The 23,878-nt window shown below is 46.7% G+C and overlaps 1 protein-coding gene across 1 annotated transcript in view; it reads right to left on the reverse strand.

The window, feature by feature from the left end:
- REDIC1 (regulator of DNA class I crossover intermediates 1) overlaps nt 1–23,878 on the reverse strand; it is a gene marked incomplete at both ends in the record, with an annotated part of 108,956 nt that overhangs the window by 15,103 nt on the left and 69,975 nt on the right. The window contains one exon of the mRNA XM_082253534.1: nt 23,162–23,294. Within this exon, the coding sequence (XP_082109660.1) occupies nt 23,162–23,294 (133 nt within the window). The remainder of the gene's footprint in view (nt 1–23,161; nt 23,295–23,878) is intronic.

The raw sequence follows: 23,878 nt of genomic DNA on the forward strand, positions 1-23,878 counted from the left end.
TTTTGCATCCCAACAGAAGTTGGCCACCTACCTATTTATCTCAGCCAAGCGGACCATAGCCCAAGCTTGGAAGACCCAGAGTTTGCCTTCCAAGGAGTTAAGTCTCACATGTCTGCCCTGATGATTCAGGAACAATTGTCCAGCATCGTGAATGATTCACACTCTAATTTCCTTAAAATTTGGGGACCATGGATTTCCTATGAGTACCCCTCACTCCAGACGGCTTGTAGAGGCCTCCTCGAGTCCGAACTCACCCCTTCTCCTCTTTTTCGCCCTTTTCTCAAACTATAACTTCTTCCAGCTCCTCCCTGATGGCTCCCTAGATCCCTTCTCTATCTCCCTTTCTTTATATTTTCCGGCACCTTACGGGGTTTGTTCCGGAGTCAACCACCCTGGAGTGGCTTGGGTTTGGGCAATGATGTGCGATTTACAGCTTTACCTAGCCCTGGAGGGAATTCTCTCTCTATCCTGTTCTTTGCCCCGTTACACTAAGCATTTACTGTTATCTTTACGATACAAAGGTTTACATTGCTGTATACATTGCTGTATAAATTTCGATCTATGTCACAACTTTATTCTTCCTGTATTACCTGAACATTGATAGCCCCTGCATGGGCGATATTTGTGTTGTATCAAATTCTTTATTCTCCTCGAATACCAATAAACATATTGAAACAGAAAAGCCTTTACAGGTTACCACTTAAGATTTACAGAGGTGGTCTACTGCTAGAATTACTGCCCTCGATCTGACGTTCGAGGTGCTACGCTGTTTACATATGACATGAGGTCGATGCTTGTGTTCGCCTTTGCGCGCAAACACGGGGGGGACAGGGGTGCTTTTATTTATTTATTTTTATTTTGTCACCTTTCCATTCATTTTTTTTTATTTATTATCCCCTATGATAGCAATAGGTAGTGACAGGTTGAAAAAAATTGTATTTTGTCTCACTTCTCTCTGATGTTCACTGACAAACGCAGTCTCTGATCTTCATATCAGTAGGGTTATACTGTCCCCTACAGGAGTAGGACACTAGGCAGAAAAAAGTTCTAGCTACGCCTATGGGCAGTCCCAGGGGGTACACCCTCGCTCCCTGCTATAGGATGTCAGTTTTGTATCAAAGCAGTGTCAGAGAAAATAATACCAACTCAAGTCAAATACAGGGGGGGGGGTAATGCATCTGTCAATGAACATCAGAGAAAAGGATTTTACGGTAAGACAAAAATCCAATTTTCTCTATCGTTCATTGACGGACGCAGTGTCTGATCTTCATATCAGTAGGGACATCCCAAAGCAGTACCATAAAAACTAGGGGTGGGAACAGCAGAAAAAGAATTCCCCAAGGCTAAAGCATAGCCAACCAGGCAACATTGGACTCATCAGAACAACAAGATGAGACCCACCTGAAAAAAAAAATCAAACACCCTCAAGGGAGACTAAAACACCCTTAAAAGGCAGCCTGCAAAACTTTGCGGCCAAAAGAGGCATCTGCAGATGCCAGCACATCTACCTTGTAAAACTTTGTGAAAGTGTGAACAGACAACCAGGTGGCCGCCTTGCAAACCTGAACCACAGATGCCTGATGGCGAAAAGCCCAGGAAGCACTAAGCGCCTGAGTAAAATGCGCCTTAACAGATAGAGGTGGAACCTGACCCTTAATCGAATAAGCCTGCACAACTATCTGTCTGATCCACCTGGAAATAGTCGCAGCAGATGCAGGCAGGTCTTTCCTTGGGCCATTCGTGAGTACAAAGAGCGAATCTGACTTTTGATCAACTCTCCGTTGAAGGAAAGCCAAGATCCGAGCCACCGAGTTAGAGCGAGGGGGAACCCTAAGAGACTCACACCACACAATAAACGAATTCCATGTACGATGATAGATCTTCCTAGAAGTCGCTTTCCTCGCTTTAAGCAGAGTAGGAATCACTGAAGCAGACAACCCCCTGTCCTTCAGCACCTGGCTTTCAACAGCCAAGCCGGCAAAGCCAGCGACTAAAGCAGGATGGAAGATTGGCCCTTGAGACAGTAGATTCTCCCTGAGAGGAAGTCTTCAAGGAGCATCTGCGACTAGCCTGACCAGGTTGGCGTACCAAGCTCGGCGAGGCTGGTCCGGAGCCACAAGAATGACCGGAATCCCTTTCACCTCGACCCTGATGTCTTGGCAGCAACTTGAGAGGAGGAAAGGCATATATCAGCTGATACTGACCCCACTGGGCCACCAGCGCGTCCGTGGCATCTGCTGGAGGGTCCCCGGGAGCGGGCCACAAACCAGTGCACTTTTCTGTTGATCCGAGATGCCAACAGATCTACATCTGGAGTGCCCCAACGAAGGCACACCTGCTGGAAAACCTCCAGGAGGAGAGACCATTCCCCTTGATCCAGGGTCTGTAGACTGAGGAAATCCGCCTGCCAATTTTCCACTCCTGGAATGTGAACAGCGGAGAGAGCTGGAACAAAGTGTTCCGCCCATGCTGGCCACTTCCAAGGCCGCAAGAACACTTTTTGGTGCCTTCTTAGTGATTGACATAAGCCACAGCCATGGCATTGTCCGATTGAATACACACTGGACAACCCTGAAGGTACTCGGTCCAGTGGACTAGGCAAAGCATGATCACTCTCAGCTCCAGTACATTTATTGGTAACCTGGATTCATCCAGTGACCAGACTCCTTGAGCAGAAAACCTGCCGAGAACCCCTCCCCACCCGGACAGACTGGCATCCGTGGTGACAATTGCCCAATATATAGGAAGGAAGGATTTTCTTGAGTGCCAAGGAGCAAAGCCACCATATCAGAGACTCCCTGGTCACCTGGATCAGATTGTCGTGGGAATTTGGATTCTTGTTCCATTTGAGAAGGATTTCCTTCTGGAGGATTCTCGTGTGGGATTGAGCGAAGGGAACCCCCTCGAAGGACTACACCATCAGTCCCAGAACTCTCATACAGGTCCGAAAGGATGACCATTTTCTGGACAGCAACAGCTGAATCGCAGTCTGAAGTTTTTGGAGTTTTTCCGGAGGAAGAAACACCCTGGCTGAGGACAAGTCCAAAGTCAAGCCCAGATAGTCCAGTATCATGGAAGGGACCAGGGACGACTTCTGAAGGTTTAGAATCCACCCGAACTCTCCCAGAGTTCTCATGGTGATCTCCAAATTTGTCACCAGCACCATGGGAGACTCTGCATGGAGAAGCAGATCATCCAAATAACCCAGGACCAAATATCCACCGCTGTCGTAACAGCGCCAGGACCGGAGCCAACAGCTTTGTTAAGACCAGAGGAGCAGAGGCGAGGCCAAAGGGTTAATGCCATAAACGGATAATGATCCTCTCCCACAGGAAAGCACAGAAACCATTGATGTCCTGCACATATTGGGATGTGAGGGTAGGCATTTTTGATGTCTATGGAGGCCAGGAAATCCCCCTCTTGTAGGGAAGCCACCACCGTGCGAATGGATTCCATCTTGAATTTTTGAACTCGCACGAAGAAATTCAGTGCCTTCAGGTCCAGGATTGGATGCACCTTGCCTTTCTTCCTAAGGACCGCAAACAGACTTGAATAAAAGCTCTGAAAACGTTCCGCACACAGAACCTGTCTTGTATCCGGGATAGCCACAGGTCCAGGAACCGGCAAAGACGTCCCCCCACCCCAGATACGGGTGAGGGCGCACTTTAAGGCCAAAAGGGGCCTTGTCCTCAGGTCTGGAGAAACTCGATTTTTGTTTGCCAGAACAGGGTCGCTTATAACCACTCGAGGGGTCCTTGAAGGACTTTTGCCTCATTGACTGACCCTGAGGGAGGAAAAAAACGTCTTATGTGCTGCAAAGGAGGGGCCCCGTATGCGACGCAGGTCCTTAACTATAACCTTACCGTTGGTAGCCTGTGGGAGAAAGGTACTCTTACCCCCGGTGAGACCTTTGATAATGTCATCCAGGGTAGCCCCAAACAGGCAATCTCCTTGAAAAGGCAGATCAGTCAAGGCCTTCTTTGAGGTCTGATCCGCAGACCAGCACTTTAGCCCTGGTGGGACTATGTCACGGCTGACCTAGCATGGAGCTGGGGTCTGCGCGCGCACGCTGGCTGGCTAGGAAGACCACTGGATCTGTATATTCAGCCTATCGCCAAGATCCAGCTTGGTTGCTTGTAGATCTCACAGGAAAAAAAATCATAGATATAAAAAATAATTTACAAAAATGTGAGGGGTGTACTCACTTTTGTGAGATACTGTATGTATATATATATATATATATATATATGTTATATATATATATATATATATATATATATATATATATATATATATATATTATTTTTTTTATTTATTTAGCGCTGCACTTTTATATAGTTTATATGTACACAACTTCTTGTCGATTGTAGTGCTAACAGCTGTTTGATTTTTGTTTGTTAGTGTGGTATTATTCTTTTCTTTTGTATTACAATATAATATTATACAGTAGAATGGCGGTATCTGCAAAGCAAACTATGGTTAACAATGAAAAACAGTAACAATAAAACATTACACTATAGCAGTATATTATAAAGTACAGTAAAACAGTGAGAACAAAAAATGACCTCAATAAATCGACAACTATTTCTGGCTTTTTTATTTTATGGGTTTTTTTTAACTGTAAAAAAACTATTAACGCTCCAAGCTAGGGTCTCTCAAAATGCAAAAGCCATCTAACATCTTTCGAGACCCTGTGTGAAAGTGTGCCCTAGGCTGTACCCTATCCTAATACTCCACTAGTGTGTGGTAGCGACAGAAACAGTCCCCGATGCAGAGACCAGGTTGAACAGGACAGGAGGGACAAAAATTGTGGGCGTCACACCTATATCCTCGTTTTCTACAGACACATCTTCTTTGGGGTGCTCTTTGGGTAGAGATACCAGGGAGGACACCTGGAAAATGCCTCTCATGCAGCTGGCTCACTGCATCTTTGGGTATCTGATTGTGAATTTGGGCCATAGAACCTCCTGTATACAAAAGGGCTGCAATGATTTCTTCCTGGAATTTTAGGAAAGATCCACTTCTTCCTGATGCATTGCATAGCACATAAGCTTTCAACAGAGCCAACTGGAATAAGTATACAGACACTTTTTTGTACCAGCGTCTGGCCTTACGGGCAGTTAAGTACAGCGCCATCATCTGGTCGTTGAAGTCCACCCCTCCCATGTTAAGGTTGTATTCGTGGATACAGAGGGGCTTCTCAACAACACCAGTGGCCGTTGTAAATTTCAACTGTTGTATCTGTGTGAATGAAAGACAGAACGAAAACATTCCATATGTCCTTCCACTTCACTACAAGCAATTGATTACACTTCTCCCCCGTCTAAGTCAGGCATCTAAAAGCCATTGGGAGAAGCCCTGGCGATTGGGTCAGACGGTGCCACATGCGCCAATTCCAGAATCAAAAAGGTGACAAAGTGGCACGCTTGTGTAATAATTGTCCACGTATAAATGGTACCCCTTTCCGAATAAGGTGGACAACAAGTTCCAAACGATCTTGCCGCTGTTCTCTACGTAGTCTGGGCAGTCGGGGGGCTCCACACTGCTATCTTTTTCCTTGTAAATCCGGAAACTACATGTATAGCCTTTGTTGCCCTGTCGCAGAGCTTATACATCTTGACCCCATATCTGGCATGCTTGCTGGGGAGAAACTGTTTGAAAACAAGGCTGCCAGAAAATGTATTCAGGCACTCACCAATGCAGACAGCTTGTTTGGGCGCATACAAGGCTACAAATTTTTGGTTGAAGTGATTTACGAGGGGCTGAATTTTGTAGAGCCAGTCATATCCAGGGTCACCCTGAGGACAATAGAGTTCATTGTCATTGAAATGTATGAACCGCAAAATTTGTTCATATCTAGTCCTGGCCATGGAAGAAGAGAACACAGGCACAGGCATATGATGAATTGGGTCAGTGGACCAATATGACCGCAACTCACTCTTTTTAAAAACTCTCTTGAGGAGGCCCAGAAAGGTTCTAAATTCAGAAACAGTGATATGTTTCCATGCAAACTCTCTGGCAAGGGTCAAATTTGGGTTTGCGGCAATAAATTGGTCGACATATAAATTGCTTTGGTCCAAAATAGATCTCTACAGCTCTTCTGTGAAAAACAGCTCATAAAAACCAACGGGGGTAAAATCGGCTGTTTCCACCTGAATTCCGGGTTGGCCAGTGAATTGGGGGGGGGGGGGGGGGAGTATGGGCGCTGCAGAAGTGGTGGGCTCCCAATCAGGATTTGCAAACGCATCAGGAAGGACACTATGGGCTCTAGTGGCTTGTCTTTGAATTTTTGGTGGCTACAGGACACTACTTGTGCTAGCCACCGCACCAGCTTGAACTGCACTAATGGGACTGGCCATGTCACCAAGTGTTACTGCAGTGCTGGTTTGTCTATGACCAGGATGTACTAGGCCACTGGTGCTTGACAGTTCACCAGAAGGTTGAGCAGCACTAGTACCGACACTCTGCTGCATATGAGAACCATGTGATTGTTGCACCTAATCAACCTGGGAACAGGGTCGGGTATGCCTGACTTTAGCAGGGACCAATACTTCGTCTTCAGAGCTATCAATGCCGCTGCTCTCTACAGGTTCCAATACTGGGCCTGATTCTGACAGTGAGGCTTCCCCATCGCTCTCATCTGTCATGCTCAGCATTGTGTAGGCCTCTTCACTAGTGTATCTCTGTTTGGACATTTTGGCCATTAAATTTATAGGTACCTAGTGTGACTCACAGGCCTGACTCTGCTAATGCTGCGGTTTTGTGTGCTGTGTATCAGAAGTGACTGTGATCTGCTGATACTGCACGTTTTGGGGGCTGGGCGGAGGGGCTAAATGCAGGTGTCGGGGCTGATCCTGCTAATGCTGCATTTTGGTAACACTATACTATACTATTGGGGACGCTAATATAGTTCTGATCTGATTAAAGATATTGATCTGTTCAGACATTATATTAGTAATGGAGGTATTTAGCATGTGTGTGCGCGCCACTGGCAATCAAAGGGTTAAAATTTAATCCTGAATATGTGGTGGGCAATCACACGATATCCTGGATTGACGCTAATTAAACGCTAACTGACGTCACTTGTGACACGAATACAGTGATCAGTTAAAAAAAAAACTGGACCCTGTATATAGTGATATTGTGACAGGGAGAGAAAAGGGGGGTGATCAGGGGGTGAAAAATTTGCCTATATGTACTAGTGTCCGTGTAGTGCTTGTGTACTCACAGTAGATGCGCTCTCCTCGCTCGCTAGAACCGAAAAGGGCTCTAGGAGGGGAGATTGCATAATTTCCTGTGCCTGTGTTTTCATTACACTGATTAAAGTGGTTGTAAGTCTCTGACATGAAAAATGAACATAGCATATCCTTCTATAGTGTGTTCTTGCCTCAATCGAAATCACTGAGTGTGATTTCTCTCTGCGGTCAAGTTCCTCTGCTATCTGCATTGCTGACTGCTGAAAGATTTTCCCAACTCTAAAAAATAAGGAGGGATGGCAGAGGGGGCCTCCAGCAGAGGTTACACTAAGCTCAATTCTTTAAGAACACATGGGTGTCGGTCACTTACCTGGTATCATTGTCAATGTCGCTGTTCCCCCAGCGTCTTTCTCTAACAGGATAATTTGAAGTCAGTAGAGCAATAGGCTCCAGATGCCTTCAATCAAATTTCTGGAAGGAAGGAACAGAGGAATGGCTTCCCAGGAACTGTGTGCCTACAGATGCACACAGCACAAAAAAAGAGGGTTTGATCTCACTTTAACAGATTTTCCTTTCTTCCAAGAATTTTTGGGGGGGCTTTCCTACTCTCTTTTGTAACCGGTTCTTCATTTGGAATTTTTTACGATCGTGATTTCCATTTTATTTATTTTGAAAAATTCTATTTAAAGGTGTGCAACACATACAATGAGATGTTAATTGCACAGAACATGTGGATGGTATAAGATGTTTTAGGAACAATCGAAACGCAGTTATACCCTTCCGGAGAAAGAAAAGGTGAACACAAGTAGCAACATCAATGACAACGATTTTATGTAGTTTGAAAAAAAACGCGTCTGGTTGGGCTGTACAGGAACCAACCTTCCATTAGAAAATAATCACTCTGACTTCCCAGGAGTAAATATGGAGTCACAGGGAGGAAGTCTGATGCGGGGTATCCAACTGGGGTCTGTACATGGCAATTTTTGGTAAATAAGTATCAGAGAAAGAAAAACTTTTTCAAAAGAGCAAAATGCAGGAAAAGAAAAGAAGAGAAGGGGAAGAAGGGAAACAGGAAGTGCCCATCCTGGGACCAGGAGTCCAACATCATCTTGTCAAGGAGAGGGTACCTGGGGGCGTGGCCTAACGAGGCATGTGAGCAGACATGCTGCACGGAGCTCCTGCTGAGGATACTGTGAACTATCCTGTCCTCACATACGATTCTGCCTGGATTCAACCACAGTAGGCGCACATTAGTGCTCTGACCGTCAGGACTCGCTGGGGAGCAGAACCGAGCGAATGATGACCCGGGGGAGCCAAGGAGAAGCCGCAGCGTCCCATGCTGGCAAAGATGGTGCCAGGCAGTCGCAGCCTCCTAGGATATCACGAGGCCTGGAGAAAAAGACAGAGCAGGGGGGTAAGTCCACTAAGCCCCTGAAGCATAAAGAGCAATCCAGGGATATGCTGTACTATACCTAGAAACTCCCTCTCTCTGCTGATCCGTCCCTGCATGCCTCCCTGAACAAGCGGACGGAGATGATGCAGGCCTGCTAGATGACACTGTGCCTTTAGACTTTCAGACCAAGCCTATGCCGGATATCTTTGATGTACCCTCAGAGGACACTTCTCAGCCCTCAATCAGTGAGATCCTACATGCCATACACAAATGCACTGCCTCTGTGGATGACCTTAAAGAAAAGTTTGGGGGGCTGCAGGAAACTGTGTCCCTTCTGCACCATGACCTCCAGAAGTTAAGAGAATGGACTACTGCGGTGGAGGGCAGAGTGAGTGATGTGGCAGACCAGTTGCCCCCCCCCCCTGCTTCGGGATGTCAGGGTGGCTACTCAACAGGCTTCCAAGGCATATAACAAAACGGATGACATCGAGAATCACCTGCGACGCAACAATGTGCACATAGTGGGGCTCCCGGAGAAGGTGGAGGGTAGGGACCCCACGTCGTTTGTTGAAGGATAGCTGCAGGAGGTATTTGGCAAGGAGGCCTTTTCTCCTCTCTACACTGTGGAAAGGGAATACAGGGTACCCCCAAGACCCCTCCCGCCTGGCAACTCACCTAGCTCAATCTTAGCCAGGCTCCTGAACTATAAAGACCGCAAAGTGGTACTTTGCCTGGTCAGGGAAAAGGGGGCTATTCATTATAATGGGGCAAAAATCTCATTCTACCCGTATTTCTTTGCGGAGGAGCAACGCAGGAGATCAAAATTTGCGGGAGTCAAGAGGTGACTTTAAAGGCTACACTTATCCTATACTATGCTAATCCCGGCTAAGCTGCGGGTAACTGCCAGGGGTCAGAATCACTTCTTTGAAAGTGCACAGGATGCAACTGCCTGACTTCAATGAGCAGGATCTCCGCCGCCATGGCCATGATGATGGGGCAGGATGAATCCTATTTTAATCTACTGGAACCAGGGGAATTCTGGGCAATACGTCCCCCTTTTTTTTTTTACAGTCTACTATTGAAGAGGAACTCTTCCTGCAAATCTATACTCAGTGTGTGCCAACTACCTTCTTGTTCTTCTCAACCTTTTGTTGCAGTGATTGCTAGCATCGCCACATGACTCGGCTACTGGCGTGCTGGTTACTTGTGTGTTTCCTGGGGTCAATGGGTTACATGGCCTGAGGTTTGGTGCCCAGTAGGCACGGGAAATTAGTTTGGAACACATGGTCTCTTGCACCCGGGAATACGGAGCTATAACCAGTTGGCTGTGGTGCTATCCCAGGGATTCCTTTCCTTCATTTTCTGTTCTTGCTTTACGCTAGTTGCCGTGCAGTTGCGCGAGACTAACTTTTTTGCACCTTCCATGTCTTTCCGATGAGCAGCCCTCATAAGGGGCCCACTTTGCCTCCTACAATTTTTATGGCTTACTCCAGGTTGTTGCTGTGCCCAATATAGATGGACAGCCGGGAATCGGCTGGCCCCCGATGGACCCTCTTTTCAGTTTCTAAATGTGAATATTCAATGTCTTCCACACCCATTGTGTCTTGGAACGTCCGAAGAGTGAATGATCCCCTGAAACGTACCATTATTTCAACTTGTTTGCGTAAATCCCATCCTGCCATCATTGGCCTGCAGGAGACGCATCTCCTGGGGGCCAATGTGGGGTTCCTTCAGTACTCTTGGATGGGTAGGGCCTATTCTACTCACTCCGCTTACTCCCATAGGGTGAGTGTACTGATACACAATGATCTGGCTCATCAGGAGCTTGATTCGCTGGTGGATGTCTCAGGTAGATTTGTATTGTAAATTGTATACCCTAACTTTGCTGGTGGCTTTTGTATACATCCCGCCCCCCTTTTCAAGAAATGTATTTCAGTTGCTATTGTCGTACCTGCCAAACAATAGAGACACAAATTGAACATTTCTTCTGAACCCATAGTCAGGACACCACTGTTATCCAAAAGTGGGAAACGTTCAAAGCTTACCTTAGAGGGGTGTTTATTACTGAAATTGCTACTGTTAAAACGGAACTCCTCTGATTTATTGGAGCGAGTGGGTGACCAGGTGTGGCAGCTGGAACTATTGTATGTAACGTATCCTACAGAATCTGCGAGAGAGGCATGGTTGTCGGCCCAGGATTCATTGGACCACCTGCGATCCTCCTCTGCAGAACGCAAGAGGTTTTTTACTAAGCTCGCTTTCTATGAGGAAGGAGAAAAGACGGGACACCTATTGGCAAAAATTGCTAGGTCTCAGCAGCAATCCCGGGCCATCCACTCTTCTACTGGTAAAGCGGTTAATGAACCGGAAAAAAAATTATTTCTGAACTGGCTGCCTTCTATGGGGACCTATATGGGTCAAGGGATACTTACTCTGATCCTGATCTTCTGGGATACCTCTCTGGGGTTGACTTACCCTCCCTTTCCGAGGGGGACAGGAGGGAATTGGATGCTCCTCTAACCCTGGAGGAACTGCAGTTGGCTGCACGCTCATTTCTGACGTGCAAGGCCCCGGGGAGGATGGTCTGCCCATGGAAGTATACATCCAGTAGGCGAGCAAATACTGCCGCAGTTGTTGGAGGCGTTTAATGCCTCTATTGAGGGGGGGCAACTCAGACCTTCAATGGCTAGGGCTAATGTGATCCTATTACTTAAGCCTGGGAAGGATCCGGTTGACCCGGGGTCATACAGACCCATTTCTCTCCTTCAAAGTGATGTTAAGATCCTTGCTAAGGGTCAAATGGGATTATATCCTCTATAATACACTCTGACCAGGCAGGCTTTATGCCGCACAAATCCACAGCCACAAACCTTAGATACCTTTTTTTGAACATGCAACTAATGGCAGACAATGGGGGACATAGGGCTCTACTATCTCTAGACGCCAACAAAGCATTTGATAGTGTTGGCTGGCGATATTTGTGGGTGGTCCTATCTAAATTTGCTTTTGGTGATCAATTTATAGCTTGGGTTAGGCTACTCTATGCGTCCCCACAGGCGACCATTAGGATGTCGGGTAGGATGTCTCGAGCGTTTGCTCTGGCAGGGCTGTCCCCTGTCTCCTCAGCTCTTTGCCATCGCCATAGAGCCTCTGGGGATTTGTATTTGGGGCCCTTCACGTGAAGATCATGTTGTATGCAGACGAGATGTTGCTTTTTTTTGTCGGACGGGGATTGGTGGGGGGGGGGGTGTAGGATTTGCCTGCCTCATGCCCAATACCGGTTGTGACCTTGTTTAAATACTTGGGAATACAGATGGCGGATTACTGTCCTTTAAATGTACACCCCTTGTTGTCCCGCTTTCGAGATAAAACGAATACGTGGAACAAATTTAAACTGTCACTGGCAGGTAGCGCTAACCTCATAAAAATTATACTGATGCCACAGTCTACTTTCTGCCTAACTCCCCCGGTTGTGATTCACTTGAAAATATGTAGAGTGGTTAATACTCTTTTCCAACGCCTGCTGTAGAAATCAGGCTACCCCAGGATCAAGCTAGACAAGTAGCAACATCTTAAAGATAGTGAGTAGTTGGCAGGGCCCAACCCCTGGATATACTATATTGCGGCTCAGCTGCAATAATTGACAGGCTCTTTCTCTCATGACCCGTTAGGCTCTTCAGCAACACTGCTGCTTCTGGGTTCCAGTGCGGACGCTGTTCCTACGGGCCTAGAGGCGCAGAAGTTCCATATGTCGAACAAAGAGCTACCCACTTTTAACCTAATTCAAAAAATGTGGAACAAAGGCAGGCAAATGCAGGGTGTGACGGGATTTACTGACTATAGCCCGATCTGGGACAATTTCTCCTATGCCGAATTGGCAAAGTTGCAACAGGGCCCCAGGTGGAGAAAGTTTGGAGTAACTTTGTTGACACATATGTCCAGAGATGGCAAGCTACTGTCCTTCCCTAAGTTTCAGAGCAGGTTTAATTTGCCCTCCACCATGTACTACTCCTATCTCCAGCTTCGGCATGCTGTGTGCGCACAGAGGGATGTGGGTGGTTGGGTTCTATCTAGCACCCCCATTTTTCATCTGCTACAGACGTATACTGAAACCAAGGGGATAATCTCACAAGGTTATCAAATGCTGTTGCACACCACTTGAAGTCCTACCCCACCAGGGCAGGATCTCTATGGGAAGTGGACGTAGGTCCACTGCTAGATGACCAGTGGGAGGAAACCGTTTTCTATCACTACTTGTTCCCTCAATCTTGCCCATAGGGTCTTGACGCTGTACATTGTCCTTTGAGTGCATTACACCCCGTTTAGGTTACATAAGATGGGAGGGTGGTCGGACGGACCCACTGTGTGTCAGATGTGGACACCATCGGGGTAATCTCATCCACTTTCTTTGGCGCTGTCCGAAGCGCGATAGGTATTGGAGCGAAGTGCTTGGGACACTTAATCAAGTGTTCCAAACGATTGTCCCCTAAGACCCAATTCACTGTATTCTGGGCTCTGGAGGATGTTGTTCCGGAGGAGTTGGTTCGCATAGCCTTTTCTAGAGCTTTATTTTAGGCACGTAAGCTCCTCCTCCTGGGCTGGAAATCTACCACAAAACCCACTGTGGCCTCTTGGATATCACATATGGGGAACACCTTGCTTATAGAAAGGTACATTTACCATCATATGGGAAGCCCAGGTAGATTTGAAAAAATATGGTCACCATGGCTGGATACACATGGGCTGAGTCCAAGGGAATTAGTGATGTCCAGAGTTTTGCAATAACCTCGGGGTGCATCTAACATGTTGTATTTGGGTATTGTTGGCTGTATGTTGTCAGCCCCTTTATATAGTTGGAGGGTGGATTTATAGTTCATGTAATCATGAGTATTGCCAGGGGCATGGGGATGAACTGGATATAAATTGTTTGATGTAAGCTATAGCACTGTTTGTACATTGGAAAGTGTGTTTGTTTCTTTATGTTCAATAAAAACATTTCTGATTAAAAAAAAAAAACGTTTTCCGGTACCTGTAAATAGGAGAACCAGGGGTACCATATTTTAGCAAATAATGGTTCTTTATGCGCCAAGGACGCTCACCACATTTTCGTGAAAAATAAGCGAGATCCACCACTGGACTTTACTATGCAGTGGCTATTGCGATTTTGGCTGCCAAAAAGATAAAATAGATCAGCGTTTGTGTGTGTCTAAGGATATTTTCAACAAGGTCCAATTCACAATGCTATCCAGTCGCTTTTGATGATATGGACCATGGTTAAAGAATAAATTAATGAATGGCCCTGCATCCAGACCTTGGTACAGGTCCACCAAATGTGAAGGGTTGTCCCCACCTAACCGCAACCCCGGAAACAGGGGGATGAGGGGCCCGGTGCAAGTCATTCGGGTACTAGGTACCATCTAAGCGCAGGGGTTCTCAACTGCTGTCCTCAGGACCCACTAACAGGCCAGGTTTGCAAGAAAACTGAAATACATCACAGGTGATATACAGTAATTTGCTGCACAGTAGTCTGCATCATCCCAAGGTAATACATAAAACCTGGTCTGTTAGTGGGTCCTGAGAACAGGAGTTGAGAACCATTGAACTAGCGTTTACTTTGTACCTTGCTTCCACCAAGGCTTTATTCATAATGCCCTTGTATATACAAACGTTCCAGGCCACCAATCTTCCAGCTCAGGCCCTTTTCCCATGGAATAGTGGGGTGACAAATGATCTGAACTACACAGTGATGCATCCACACTATAGAGTCTCTTATATGCACCTATTTTTCAAACATTAAGCGCAGTTAGATCGGAGTTCGTTTTCTGTAATAAGCGGAGATAGCGTTGGATTTGCTGCAAGTGGAAACTCTCAGATGGAGGCATCTCTAAATCCTGCACAAAATGTGTGTGTAGGGGGGGTGTATATCCAAGTAAATGTCCTACACTATAGAGGCCTTTATTCTACCACTAGGCAAATTTAAGGGAATGTAGACCTGGTGAAAATAGAGGGTTGTTAAAGAGGGACCACAGGTGTATGGAGGAAGTGGAGAGTATTACCACAGATTTGCTGAGTGAGAGAGTGTAAGGCATAAGATGGCATAAGATGGCTTTACGGTATTTGGACAGGGCCCAGAGCACCCCATCAATAGGGAGCGGGGGCAAGCCTGGGCTTCCAGTGAAACCCAATTTAGGCCTGTAATGACTAAAATGCAGTGGACACCTGTGTTTTTTGCGCTGCTGCTACATAAATTTTCGAAATTTTGGGACCTCCCAAGTCTTTGGGAGCATACATTGTAGCTTGAGTCAGCCTACTACCCTTAGCTCCCCAAATATAGTTAAAAATGTTTACCTAAAACTAAAACGAATCGCTGCTAATGACGAATCGCTGATGAATCGCTGCTAATGGCATCAGAATAGGTAAGGTTCTGAAGTAATATAGCAATTTTGGCAGTATTGTCATCTTGACAGACACAATTCTTCCCATCAATGAGAGAGTTGCGTCAGACTACATCTTCACATCCTCCATTACTTTATTGAACAAGGCTGGATAGTTGGCCTTATAAAGGGTTGAAATGTGGGGAGTCAACCTAATTCCCTGATAGGATAACAACCCATGTTGACAAGAGAATGAATAGTGTGATTGTAGACTCTGGAGTGTTGTAGCTGGCAGATTATTATTAAGGGCTACCGTCTTATCTCAGTTAACGAATAACCCAAAAATGTAGCCAAAGCGGCCTAGAAGCGTAAAGTGATTTTAAAGTCTCAGGTTTTTTAAAAATTAAAAATAACAAACATTTTATACTCACCTGCCCTGTTTAGTGGATTTTCACAGAGCAGCCCAGATCCTCCTCTTGTCAGGTCCCTCTTTGGCTCTCCTGGCCCCTCCCTCCTGTTGAGGGAGGGAACTCCGCTTTAATGGCAAGGCCATTTTTTGCAAAACGGCACTGCTTTACTTTAACTGATAATTGCACGGTCCACGCTGTACCCAAATAAAATTGATGTCCCTTTCTTCCCACAAATAGAGCTTTCTTCTGGTGGTATTTGATCATCTCTGCTGTTTTTATTTTTGTGTTATAAACAAAAAAAAGAGCGACAATTCTGAAAAAACAAAAATAATAATAATATTTCGCTTTCGTTCACTGACTGACACAGCTCATGTCTTCTAGACCCTTGGGCTTATGCTGCTCTCCAATGGGACTTTTCCACTGCAAGTACCGGCTCGGCTCTACTCGGCCCTGCTTGGCCCGGTTTGCTTTTCCACTGCTGGTACCGCATGGTACAGTGTTGGAACGGTTCGGTACAGTTTGGTATGGTTTGCTTTTCCACTAAAGTAGTACTAAAGTTAAGTGGGTGGGATAACAACAATTCTCTGACCAATCAGTGGCTAGTAGTGACTGCATGCAAAGGATTGTGGGATATGGTACCGGTATGGTACCTCTTGGAACCACAATCAAGGTGGTACTGTTTTAGAGAGCCGTACCATTCGGTTCCATGCAGTGAAAAAGCGCCGCCGTACCGTACCGAACCGTTCCTACACCGTACCATGCGGTACCAGCAGTGGAAAAGCACAAAACCGTGCCGAACCGTTCGGTTCCATGCAGTAGAAAAGCGCCACAAGAGTAGGACTAGGCAGAAACAATATTGGCCACACCCCTGAGGCAGTTCCAGGGGGTATACCATCACTTCCTGCTATAGGACTTGTTTTTTTCTGCCTAGTCAGGTGTAAAGGACCTGGCTCCCTGCTGGGATTTGCGGTCCTGGGATTTTTAATCCTTTTCAAAATGGAATTTTCTCTTTCTCTTTGTTATTTTCTGTTCCTGTGTGAGCTACAAATCAACAGCTGGACTGGGAAATGCACTGGATATTCTAGATCCTTATGGTCTTCCCAGTTTGGCCTGCGAGCGCGACTGAACTATTCGCTCCACGACACGACATAGCCCCACTGGATGGGGGCTGGCCGGCGAGTGAAACACCTTGTAAGGTCACATAGCCCTGGTCACAACAGCAGTCACCTGTCCCCTCCCCTAGTCCCCTTTTGGGGTGCTCGGGTGTTTTTTGGGGTGGGGGGCTAAATTGGTGTTGGGCCTGAGGGCGGTGGGAGTGTGCCACTGGTGGCCCCCTGTTAGGGGTGCCTGCATTCTTTGCACTGCAGAGGGTGGGGGATCGCTGGGGGGCTCCCCCCTGGTGGAATACGTGGCGCCTCCATTTTGCCATGGATGGTTTTCTCTATCCTCGGCAGCCATGTTTGTGTAGTCCAGCGGCCATGTTTTTGGTTTCCATGTGTAATAGATAGCGGCGGCCATTTTCTTGTAGTCCGGTGCGGTGACGTGCAGCGGGGGCATTTTCTCTTCCTCTTTGATCGCAGTGTGGCAGGCTGTTTGGCGCTCTCCAGCTCTGTGGTGGTGAGTCTCTCTGGGTATACGATCATTCCTCTTCTATATACAGCGCCGCGGGTGTGCTGCTACTTGTGGTGCTCCGAGTGGTGTGCGGGGGGGGGGAATTTTGTTTTTTGCTTTTGTGCACAGTGTGGCTCCGATTTAACCATGGAGCCCCTAGAACGTGTATCAACACCTGATCCACCCCTTGAAGCTGTGGGACCCTCTGGGTCTCAGTCTGCCCTGGGGGCCATTACGGCGGCCCTGCAGTCACTTGTGTCAAAGGTTGATATAGCCCTGCATAGGCGGCCTAGCAAGAAGCATCCCCCTCCTTCACCTGTATCCTCTGCCTCCTCAGAGTCTGAGGTGGATTTGGCCACCGCGGTTGCGTGTCAGCCCACTGGGTATGCGTCCACGCAACCTGAGTGCTCTAACAGTGAGGATGAATCCTCCTCCTCTGCAGCCATGCATGAAAAAGCGCTGGTGGAGGAATTGATTGTGCCAGTGCAGGAAACTTTAAAGTTGGAGGACTCAGCTGATGCTGAGTCAGCGACGCAGGTGCAGTTTGGCACTCGCAGATCTTCCAAGGTGACAAAGGTGTTCCCCTTTCCTGCCTATTTTGACGAGATTGTCACTAGTCAGTGGGGTTCCCCAAATCGCATGGTTGGAATACCTAAGTGTTTCACTAGGAGATATCCCTTTGAGGAGTCTCTTCTGAAGAAACTGACGGTTCCACTGTCGGTGGACTATCAGGTTTCCAGGCTGAAGAAGGCCACGCTTTTACCGGTGGAGGATTCTCCATCCTTTAAGGATCCTGTGAACAAGAGAGCTGAGGCTTTGGTCCGTTACCTTTTCACCGTCGCAGGTTCAATGTTGAGGCACGTGTTTGCTATTACCTTGGTATCTCAGACCCTAATGGAATGGGCATACATTTTATGCCAGGATCTGGAAGGGGGTCAAAATCCTAACTAGCGGATCAGTTAATCCAGGGGCTACACTACATCTGTGAAACGTCTTTGAATGCCATCCCCTTGGCTGGCAGAGTATCCGCGATGGCGGTGAATCTTCGCCGCATGATTTGGTTGAAGTACTGTTCATCGGACCAGGCTTCTAAAAAGGTGCTGACTGATTTACTTTTTGTAGGTGACCGTTTATTAAGTTCCTCTATGGAAGAGATCATTAAGGGCCTTAAGGGAGGAGGTAAGAATTCTTTACTTCCACAGGTAGCAAAGGGCAAGGAACCTCGTTGGTCCTTTTTTTTAGGCTCATAGGCGGCATTTTTGTTTGTCTGGATCGCAGGTAAAGGGTTCGAGATCCACCCGTAACTTCGCGGGAGCCTCCAAGAGACCCTGGAATGGCAAGTCAAAAGCAGGCACTACTGGTTTCCGTGGACAAGCATTCTCCAGTCTCTGGGGTGGGGGGACGTCTTTGCTTCTTTCTGGACCCCTGGACCTTGCTCAAAAGACAAATGGGTCCATGAGCTGATTTGGTTCGGCTACAAGATTGTGTTTTGGTCCTTGCCTCCGGCAAGGTTCTTTCCTTCCAACTTAAGCCTGTCTCGCGATCGGCTGCAGGGCCTCTACGGGGCAGCGCAGGACCCGTTAGCACAAGGAGTCATTGTGCCGGTTCCAGAGTCGGAAAGTTTTCAAGGTTTTTATTCAAATCTGTTTACTGTTCCCAGGATGGAAGGCAAGGTTCGCCTGATCTTGGATCTCAAGGCTCTGAACCACTTTGTGCGGGTTCAGAAATTTTGTATGGAGTCCATCCGCATGGTAGTGGCTTGCCTTCATCAAGGGGATTTTATGGCTTCTGTCGATCTCCAGCGCACTTACCTTCATATTCCAATATTTGTCGGGCACCAGCGCTTTCTTTGTTTTGCCGTGGGCGAGAAGCATTATCAATTTGTGGTGTTACCTTTTGGACTCGCTTCAGCTCCTCGGGTGTTCACAAAGGTCTTGGCCCCGGTGTTGGCCTTGCTTCGGAAGAAACCGATCGCGATACTAGGTTACCTGGATGGTTTGCTTCTGCGTGCAGAGTTTTCTTTGGCTCTAGAAGTCGACTTGGAACATTACTGTGCAAATTCTGCAGGAGTTCGGATGGACACTGAATTTTGAAAAATCGGCTTTGACTCTGTTCACCAAGCTAGACTACTTGTGTCTGCCGCTGGATTCAGCGTCGGCCCAGGTGTTTCTTCCACAGGTGAAACTTCTGGTGAAACTTCTGAAGTTGCAGGATGCGATTCGGCTCCTATTGTCCAACCGTTGGTCGTCGCTCAGGACTTGCATGCAAATGCTGGGTCTGATGGAATCGCCACTTTCCACGCAATTCAGTTTGCTCAGTTCCATACTAGACCTTTTCAAAGAGAGATTCTGGCCAAATGGAACAAGGATCGGTCTGTCCGGATGGGGAGGCATCTTGGGAGTATACTCGCCTCAAGGCGTTTGGCGTGGAGAGGAGTCCAATCTGCCGATCAACATACTGGAGATTCAGGAGATCAGACTTTGCCTGTCCCAGTAGACAGATCGTCTGCAGGGATGCCCGGTGAGGATACAATCGGACAATGCTACGGCAGTGGCATGTGTCAATCATCAAGGGGGCACAAGGAGTGCCCTGGTGGGCCCGGGAAGTAGCTGGCATTCTTAAGTAGGCTTAAATACATGTTTCGGCCCTCTCTGCTTTGCACATTCCGGAGGTAGAGAATTGGCAAGTGGACTATCTCAGTCGGTCGATGTTGGGCGAATGGTCTCTTCATCCGGAGGTGTTTCATCAGTTGTGTTTCTGGTGGGGGACCCCTGACGTCGAACTGTTGGCCTCCCATCTCAACAGGAAGATGCAGAGGTTCGTGTCAAGGTCTCAGGATGTTCTGGCCGACGCGCAGACGCCCTGGTGGCCCCTTGGGGTCAGTATCGTCTGATTTAGGCTTTTCCTCCAATACAACTTCAGAATTGAGGTAGAAGGGATTCCAGTCATTCTGGTGGCACCAGACTAAATCTTGCTGGCCTTGGTACCCAGGCCTGGTAAGGCTGGTAGCAGACATCCCTTGGAAACTTCCGCTCAGGGAAGATCTTCTGTCTCAAGGACCATCTTCCATCCTGATTTACGGTCGCTGGCTTTAACGGCTTCGCTATTGAAAGCCAGGTGCTGAAGGACAGGGGGCTGTCGGTGTTGGGGATTCCTACTATGTTAAAAGCTAGGAAATCTACTTCCAGGAAGGTTTATCATCGAGTTTGGAAGGCGTACATTACTTGGTGTGAGTCTCGAGGGTTTCTCCCTCCCCGTTCCTTCTCTGTGTCTCGCCTGTTGGAGTTACTACAACTAGGTGTAGATTAACGTTTGGCTCTGGGCACCATTAAGGGCCAGATTTCTGCTTTGGCCCTATTTTTTCAGAGGCCGTTGGCTGCGAAGTCCTTGGTTCACACTTTTGTGCAGGAAGTTCACCACCTGGCTCTTCCAGTGCGATCCTTGGTACCGTGTTTCCCCGAAAATAAGACCTACCCTGAAAAGAAGACCTACTGTTATTTTCGGGGAGGGCTGCAATATAAGCCCTACCCCAAAAATAAGCCCTAGTCTGTAAAATCCTAGTCACTTTATTACTGTTTTATATAATGTCCAGGGTGCTTCTGTAAAACAAGTGTGTGAAATACCTTCGGTACAGTGTCGCTCGGTGCTCAGCTGATCTCAGCCCCTCCCCTCTGCAGTGTTCAGTGCGGGTCACGGAAGCGCAGAGTATTATATTACAATAGTGTGAAATACCTTCGTTACAGCGCCGCTCGTCGATTCCGTGACCCCCAGCTATCAGCGGGGGAGAAGAAAAGGAGAGCAGCGGGAGATCAGCTGAGTGCTAAGCGGTACTGTACTGAAGGTACTACACACTATTATATTATAATACTTGGCACTCCCGTGACCCCCCCAGCTGTCAGCGGGGAAAAAGAGAAGGACAGCAGTGGGTGAATCAGCTAAGCGGCACTGTGCGGAAGGTATTTCATACTATTACAGAAACACACTGGACATTAGGGCTGCGCATCTTCACTTATCTCACGATTCGATGCGATTACGATTATTAGAGTCGCGATTCGATACGATTCGATTCCGCAAAGCATCACGATGCATCACGATTACTATGGTGACCCTGCTCTAAAGGGGGATCTATGGTGACCCTGCTCTAAAGGCGGATCTATGGGGACCCTTCTCTAAAGGGGGATCTATGGGGACCCTTCTCTAAAGGAGATCTATGGGGAGCCTGGGCCTGTCCTAAAGGGGATCCAGGGGAACTGAGCTCTAAAGGGGGGTCTATGGGGACCCTGCTCTAAAGGGGGATCTATGGAATAGATCCCCTTTAGTGCAGGGTCGCCATAGATCCCCCTTTAGAGCAGGCCAGCATCCCCAGAGATCCCCCCTTTAGTAGAGCAGGTTCCCCCATAGATCCCCCTTTAGTAGAGCAGGTTCCCCCATAGATCCCCCTTTAGTAGAGCAGGTCCCCTCATAGATCCCCCTTTAGTAGAGCAGGTCCCCTCATAGATCCCCCTTTAGAGCAGGCCACATCAGGTTTGAAGAGTTACCTGATGCTAGTTGTAGTACCGTAGGCCCTGGTAAGGAGGAATGCTGGGCTCTGTAGTCCCCCTAGTTGTAGTATAGCAGGCTCTGGTAAGGAGGAATGCTGGGCTCTGTAGTCCCCCTAGTTGTAGTATAACAGGCTCTGGTAAGGAGGAATGCTTGGCTCTGTACAGAGCCCAACATGGAGCTGAGTTTGTCAGTGAACCTCAGAGAAAAGGATTTTACGGTAAGACAAAAATCCATTTTTTTTTTTTTTTTTTACTTTCTGCCATATAACATTCCCAATAAAAAAAAAATTAAAAATCAAATTTTTTCATCATTTTAGGCAAATTTATATTCTGCTAAATATTTTTGGTAAAAGAAAATCCCAATAAGTGTATATTGATTGGTTTGCGCAAAAGTAATCGCGTCTACAAACTACAAACAAAATTGATGTCATTTTTATTTATTTATTTTTTTACTAGTAATGGTGGCAATCAGTGATTTTTAGAAGGACTGCGACATTGCGGCGGACAGATCGGCCCCCAACTGACATTTTTCACACTTTTGGGGGGACCAGTGACATTACTACAGTAATCCGTGCTAAAAATATGCAGTACTTTACTAATGACACTGGCAGGGAAGGGATAACACCAGGGGTGATCGGAGGGTTAAATGTGTCCCCTAGGTGGTGCTTTCTAACTGTGGGGGGGGGGTGGGCTTGCTGCATGAGCACAGAGATCTGTGTTCCTAAATAAGAGGAGAACAGGATCCCTGTTTTCATAACTGACAGAACAGCGGTCTGCCGTGTTTACAACGGCAGACCACCATTCTTCCTCCTTGGGGAGCGGTCGTGGGTGCCCTACGGCAATCGAGGCCGCCAAACCCGCTTATTGGCTCCCCCTGTGACCAATGGGCGCACACACGCCCCTGCTAGCGGTCCCACTATGTGACTTACAGGTACATCATTTCAAAACTACGGCGGCTAGTCAGCAAGCAGTAATTGGTGAGGGGACACACTGGATACCTTCACTGCCATTGTGCTATTGCTGGGTGTCCAGTGCGTTCCCATGCCTTTAAGAAGAGATGGGCTTCCTCCAGGCATACCTGCCCTAAATCTATCCATTATTATATATGTGCTCCAAGTTTGGAGGCTCTCAAAATTTTTTGAGTTAGGACTCCAGTACACTAGGGTGCTGTGAAGTGGTCCTGCAGCTTACACATATATTTGCAAATGTGTAAAAAAGAAACCCTCAATTTTAACATGAACTGTTAGAGGGCAATCTGATTTGTTGCAGGCTGGCTGGCAAGTGAGCTGGAAATTTGTATTTGTTGTTTTTGTGACATGCATCGCTCTTCTTTGTGCTCCTTGCTGCGAAGGCCAGTTATAGGCTGGGGCGGTTGCCATTTGTTTGTCCTGCAGCAGCAGAATTCCTGGTAGCCATACCGCCCAGTGCAAACTATGTGAGACAGGAAAAAACAAGTGTTTGCAGACATAAGTTAAATCTATCTTTTTTAACAAGATTCACTTTGAAATCTAGAAATAGCCTCTACTGTACTTGAGATATTTGGTTCAGCAAAATTTATTTTAGAAGATTCATCTAGCACCTTCTGCATCAATCATTTTGTGAAATAACTTTTACAGAATGACATAGCCTTGCTTACCCATTTCTTTCTTGATGGATATTTCATTAACAACATTAAGGTTTAGTAAATCTAAACAGTTGGTTGGTTTCTTAGGAGATGTAGATTGTAACAATTTCAGTTTTGATCTCAGCTTCATTTTTTCAAAGAACTCCTATGTATAGAATATATCATTACAGTTGCAGTAGTCTATATATTTTATACAAAAAATGTAATTACCACCATATGCAATTTATCAGTTAATAATAAGCTTTCAAGCAATTCTATGCATCCATTGCTTTTAAATGTTACTCAACAGCTATTAGTCAAATAACAATTTTACCAAAGAGAAATCAAATAATGTTGTAAATGACATTATTAAACAGTATCTATGGTCCAAAAATAAAATTATATAATAACTGTATTTAAATTATTTCTAGCCTACTCCTATTATTTTTTTTAACTTTTTGAAGAATACCATACATTTACAGTACTTCTTGAATTATCTGACATGTACTACTAAGCCCTGTAAATATGCACTACTGTGTCACAGAATTCACAAAGCCTGCCTTTTGAACCAAAGAGGTGGAGTTTCAGGAGGCATAGTCCGTACAGAAATCACTACCTGCCGGCAGATAGGTACCATGGGATATGTAGTGCTTAGAAATTGAAAGCAAACAGCGAAATAAAAGCTGAAAAGTATGCACAGAATACAGGAAGTTCTGTAACAAATAGCCAGGAGACAGGCAGCGCTCATAA

This window comes from Pelophylax lessonae (genome assembly GCF_965119305.1).
Source record: "Pelophylax lessonae genome assembly, chromosome: 4".
In the NCBI taxonomy this organism is placed as follows: Eukaryota; Metazoa; Chordata; class Amphibia; order Anura; family Ranidae; genus Pelophylax; species Pelophylax lessonae.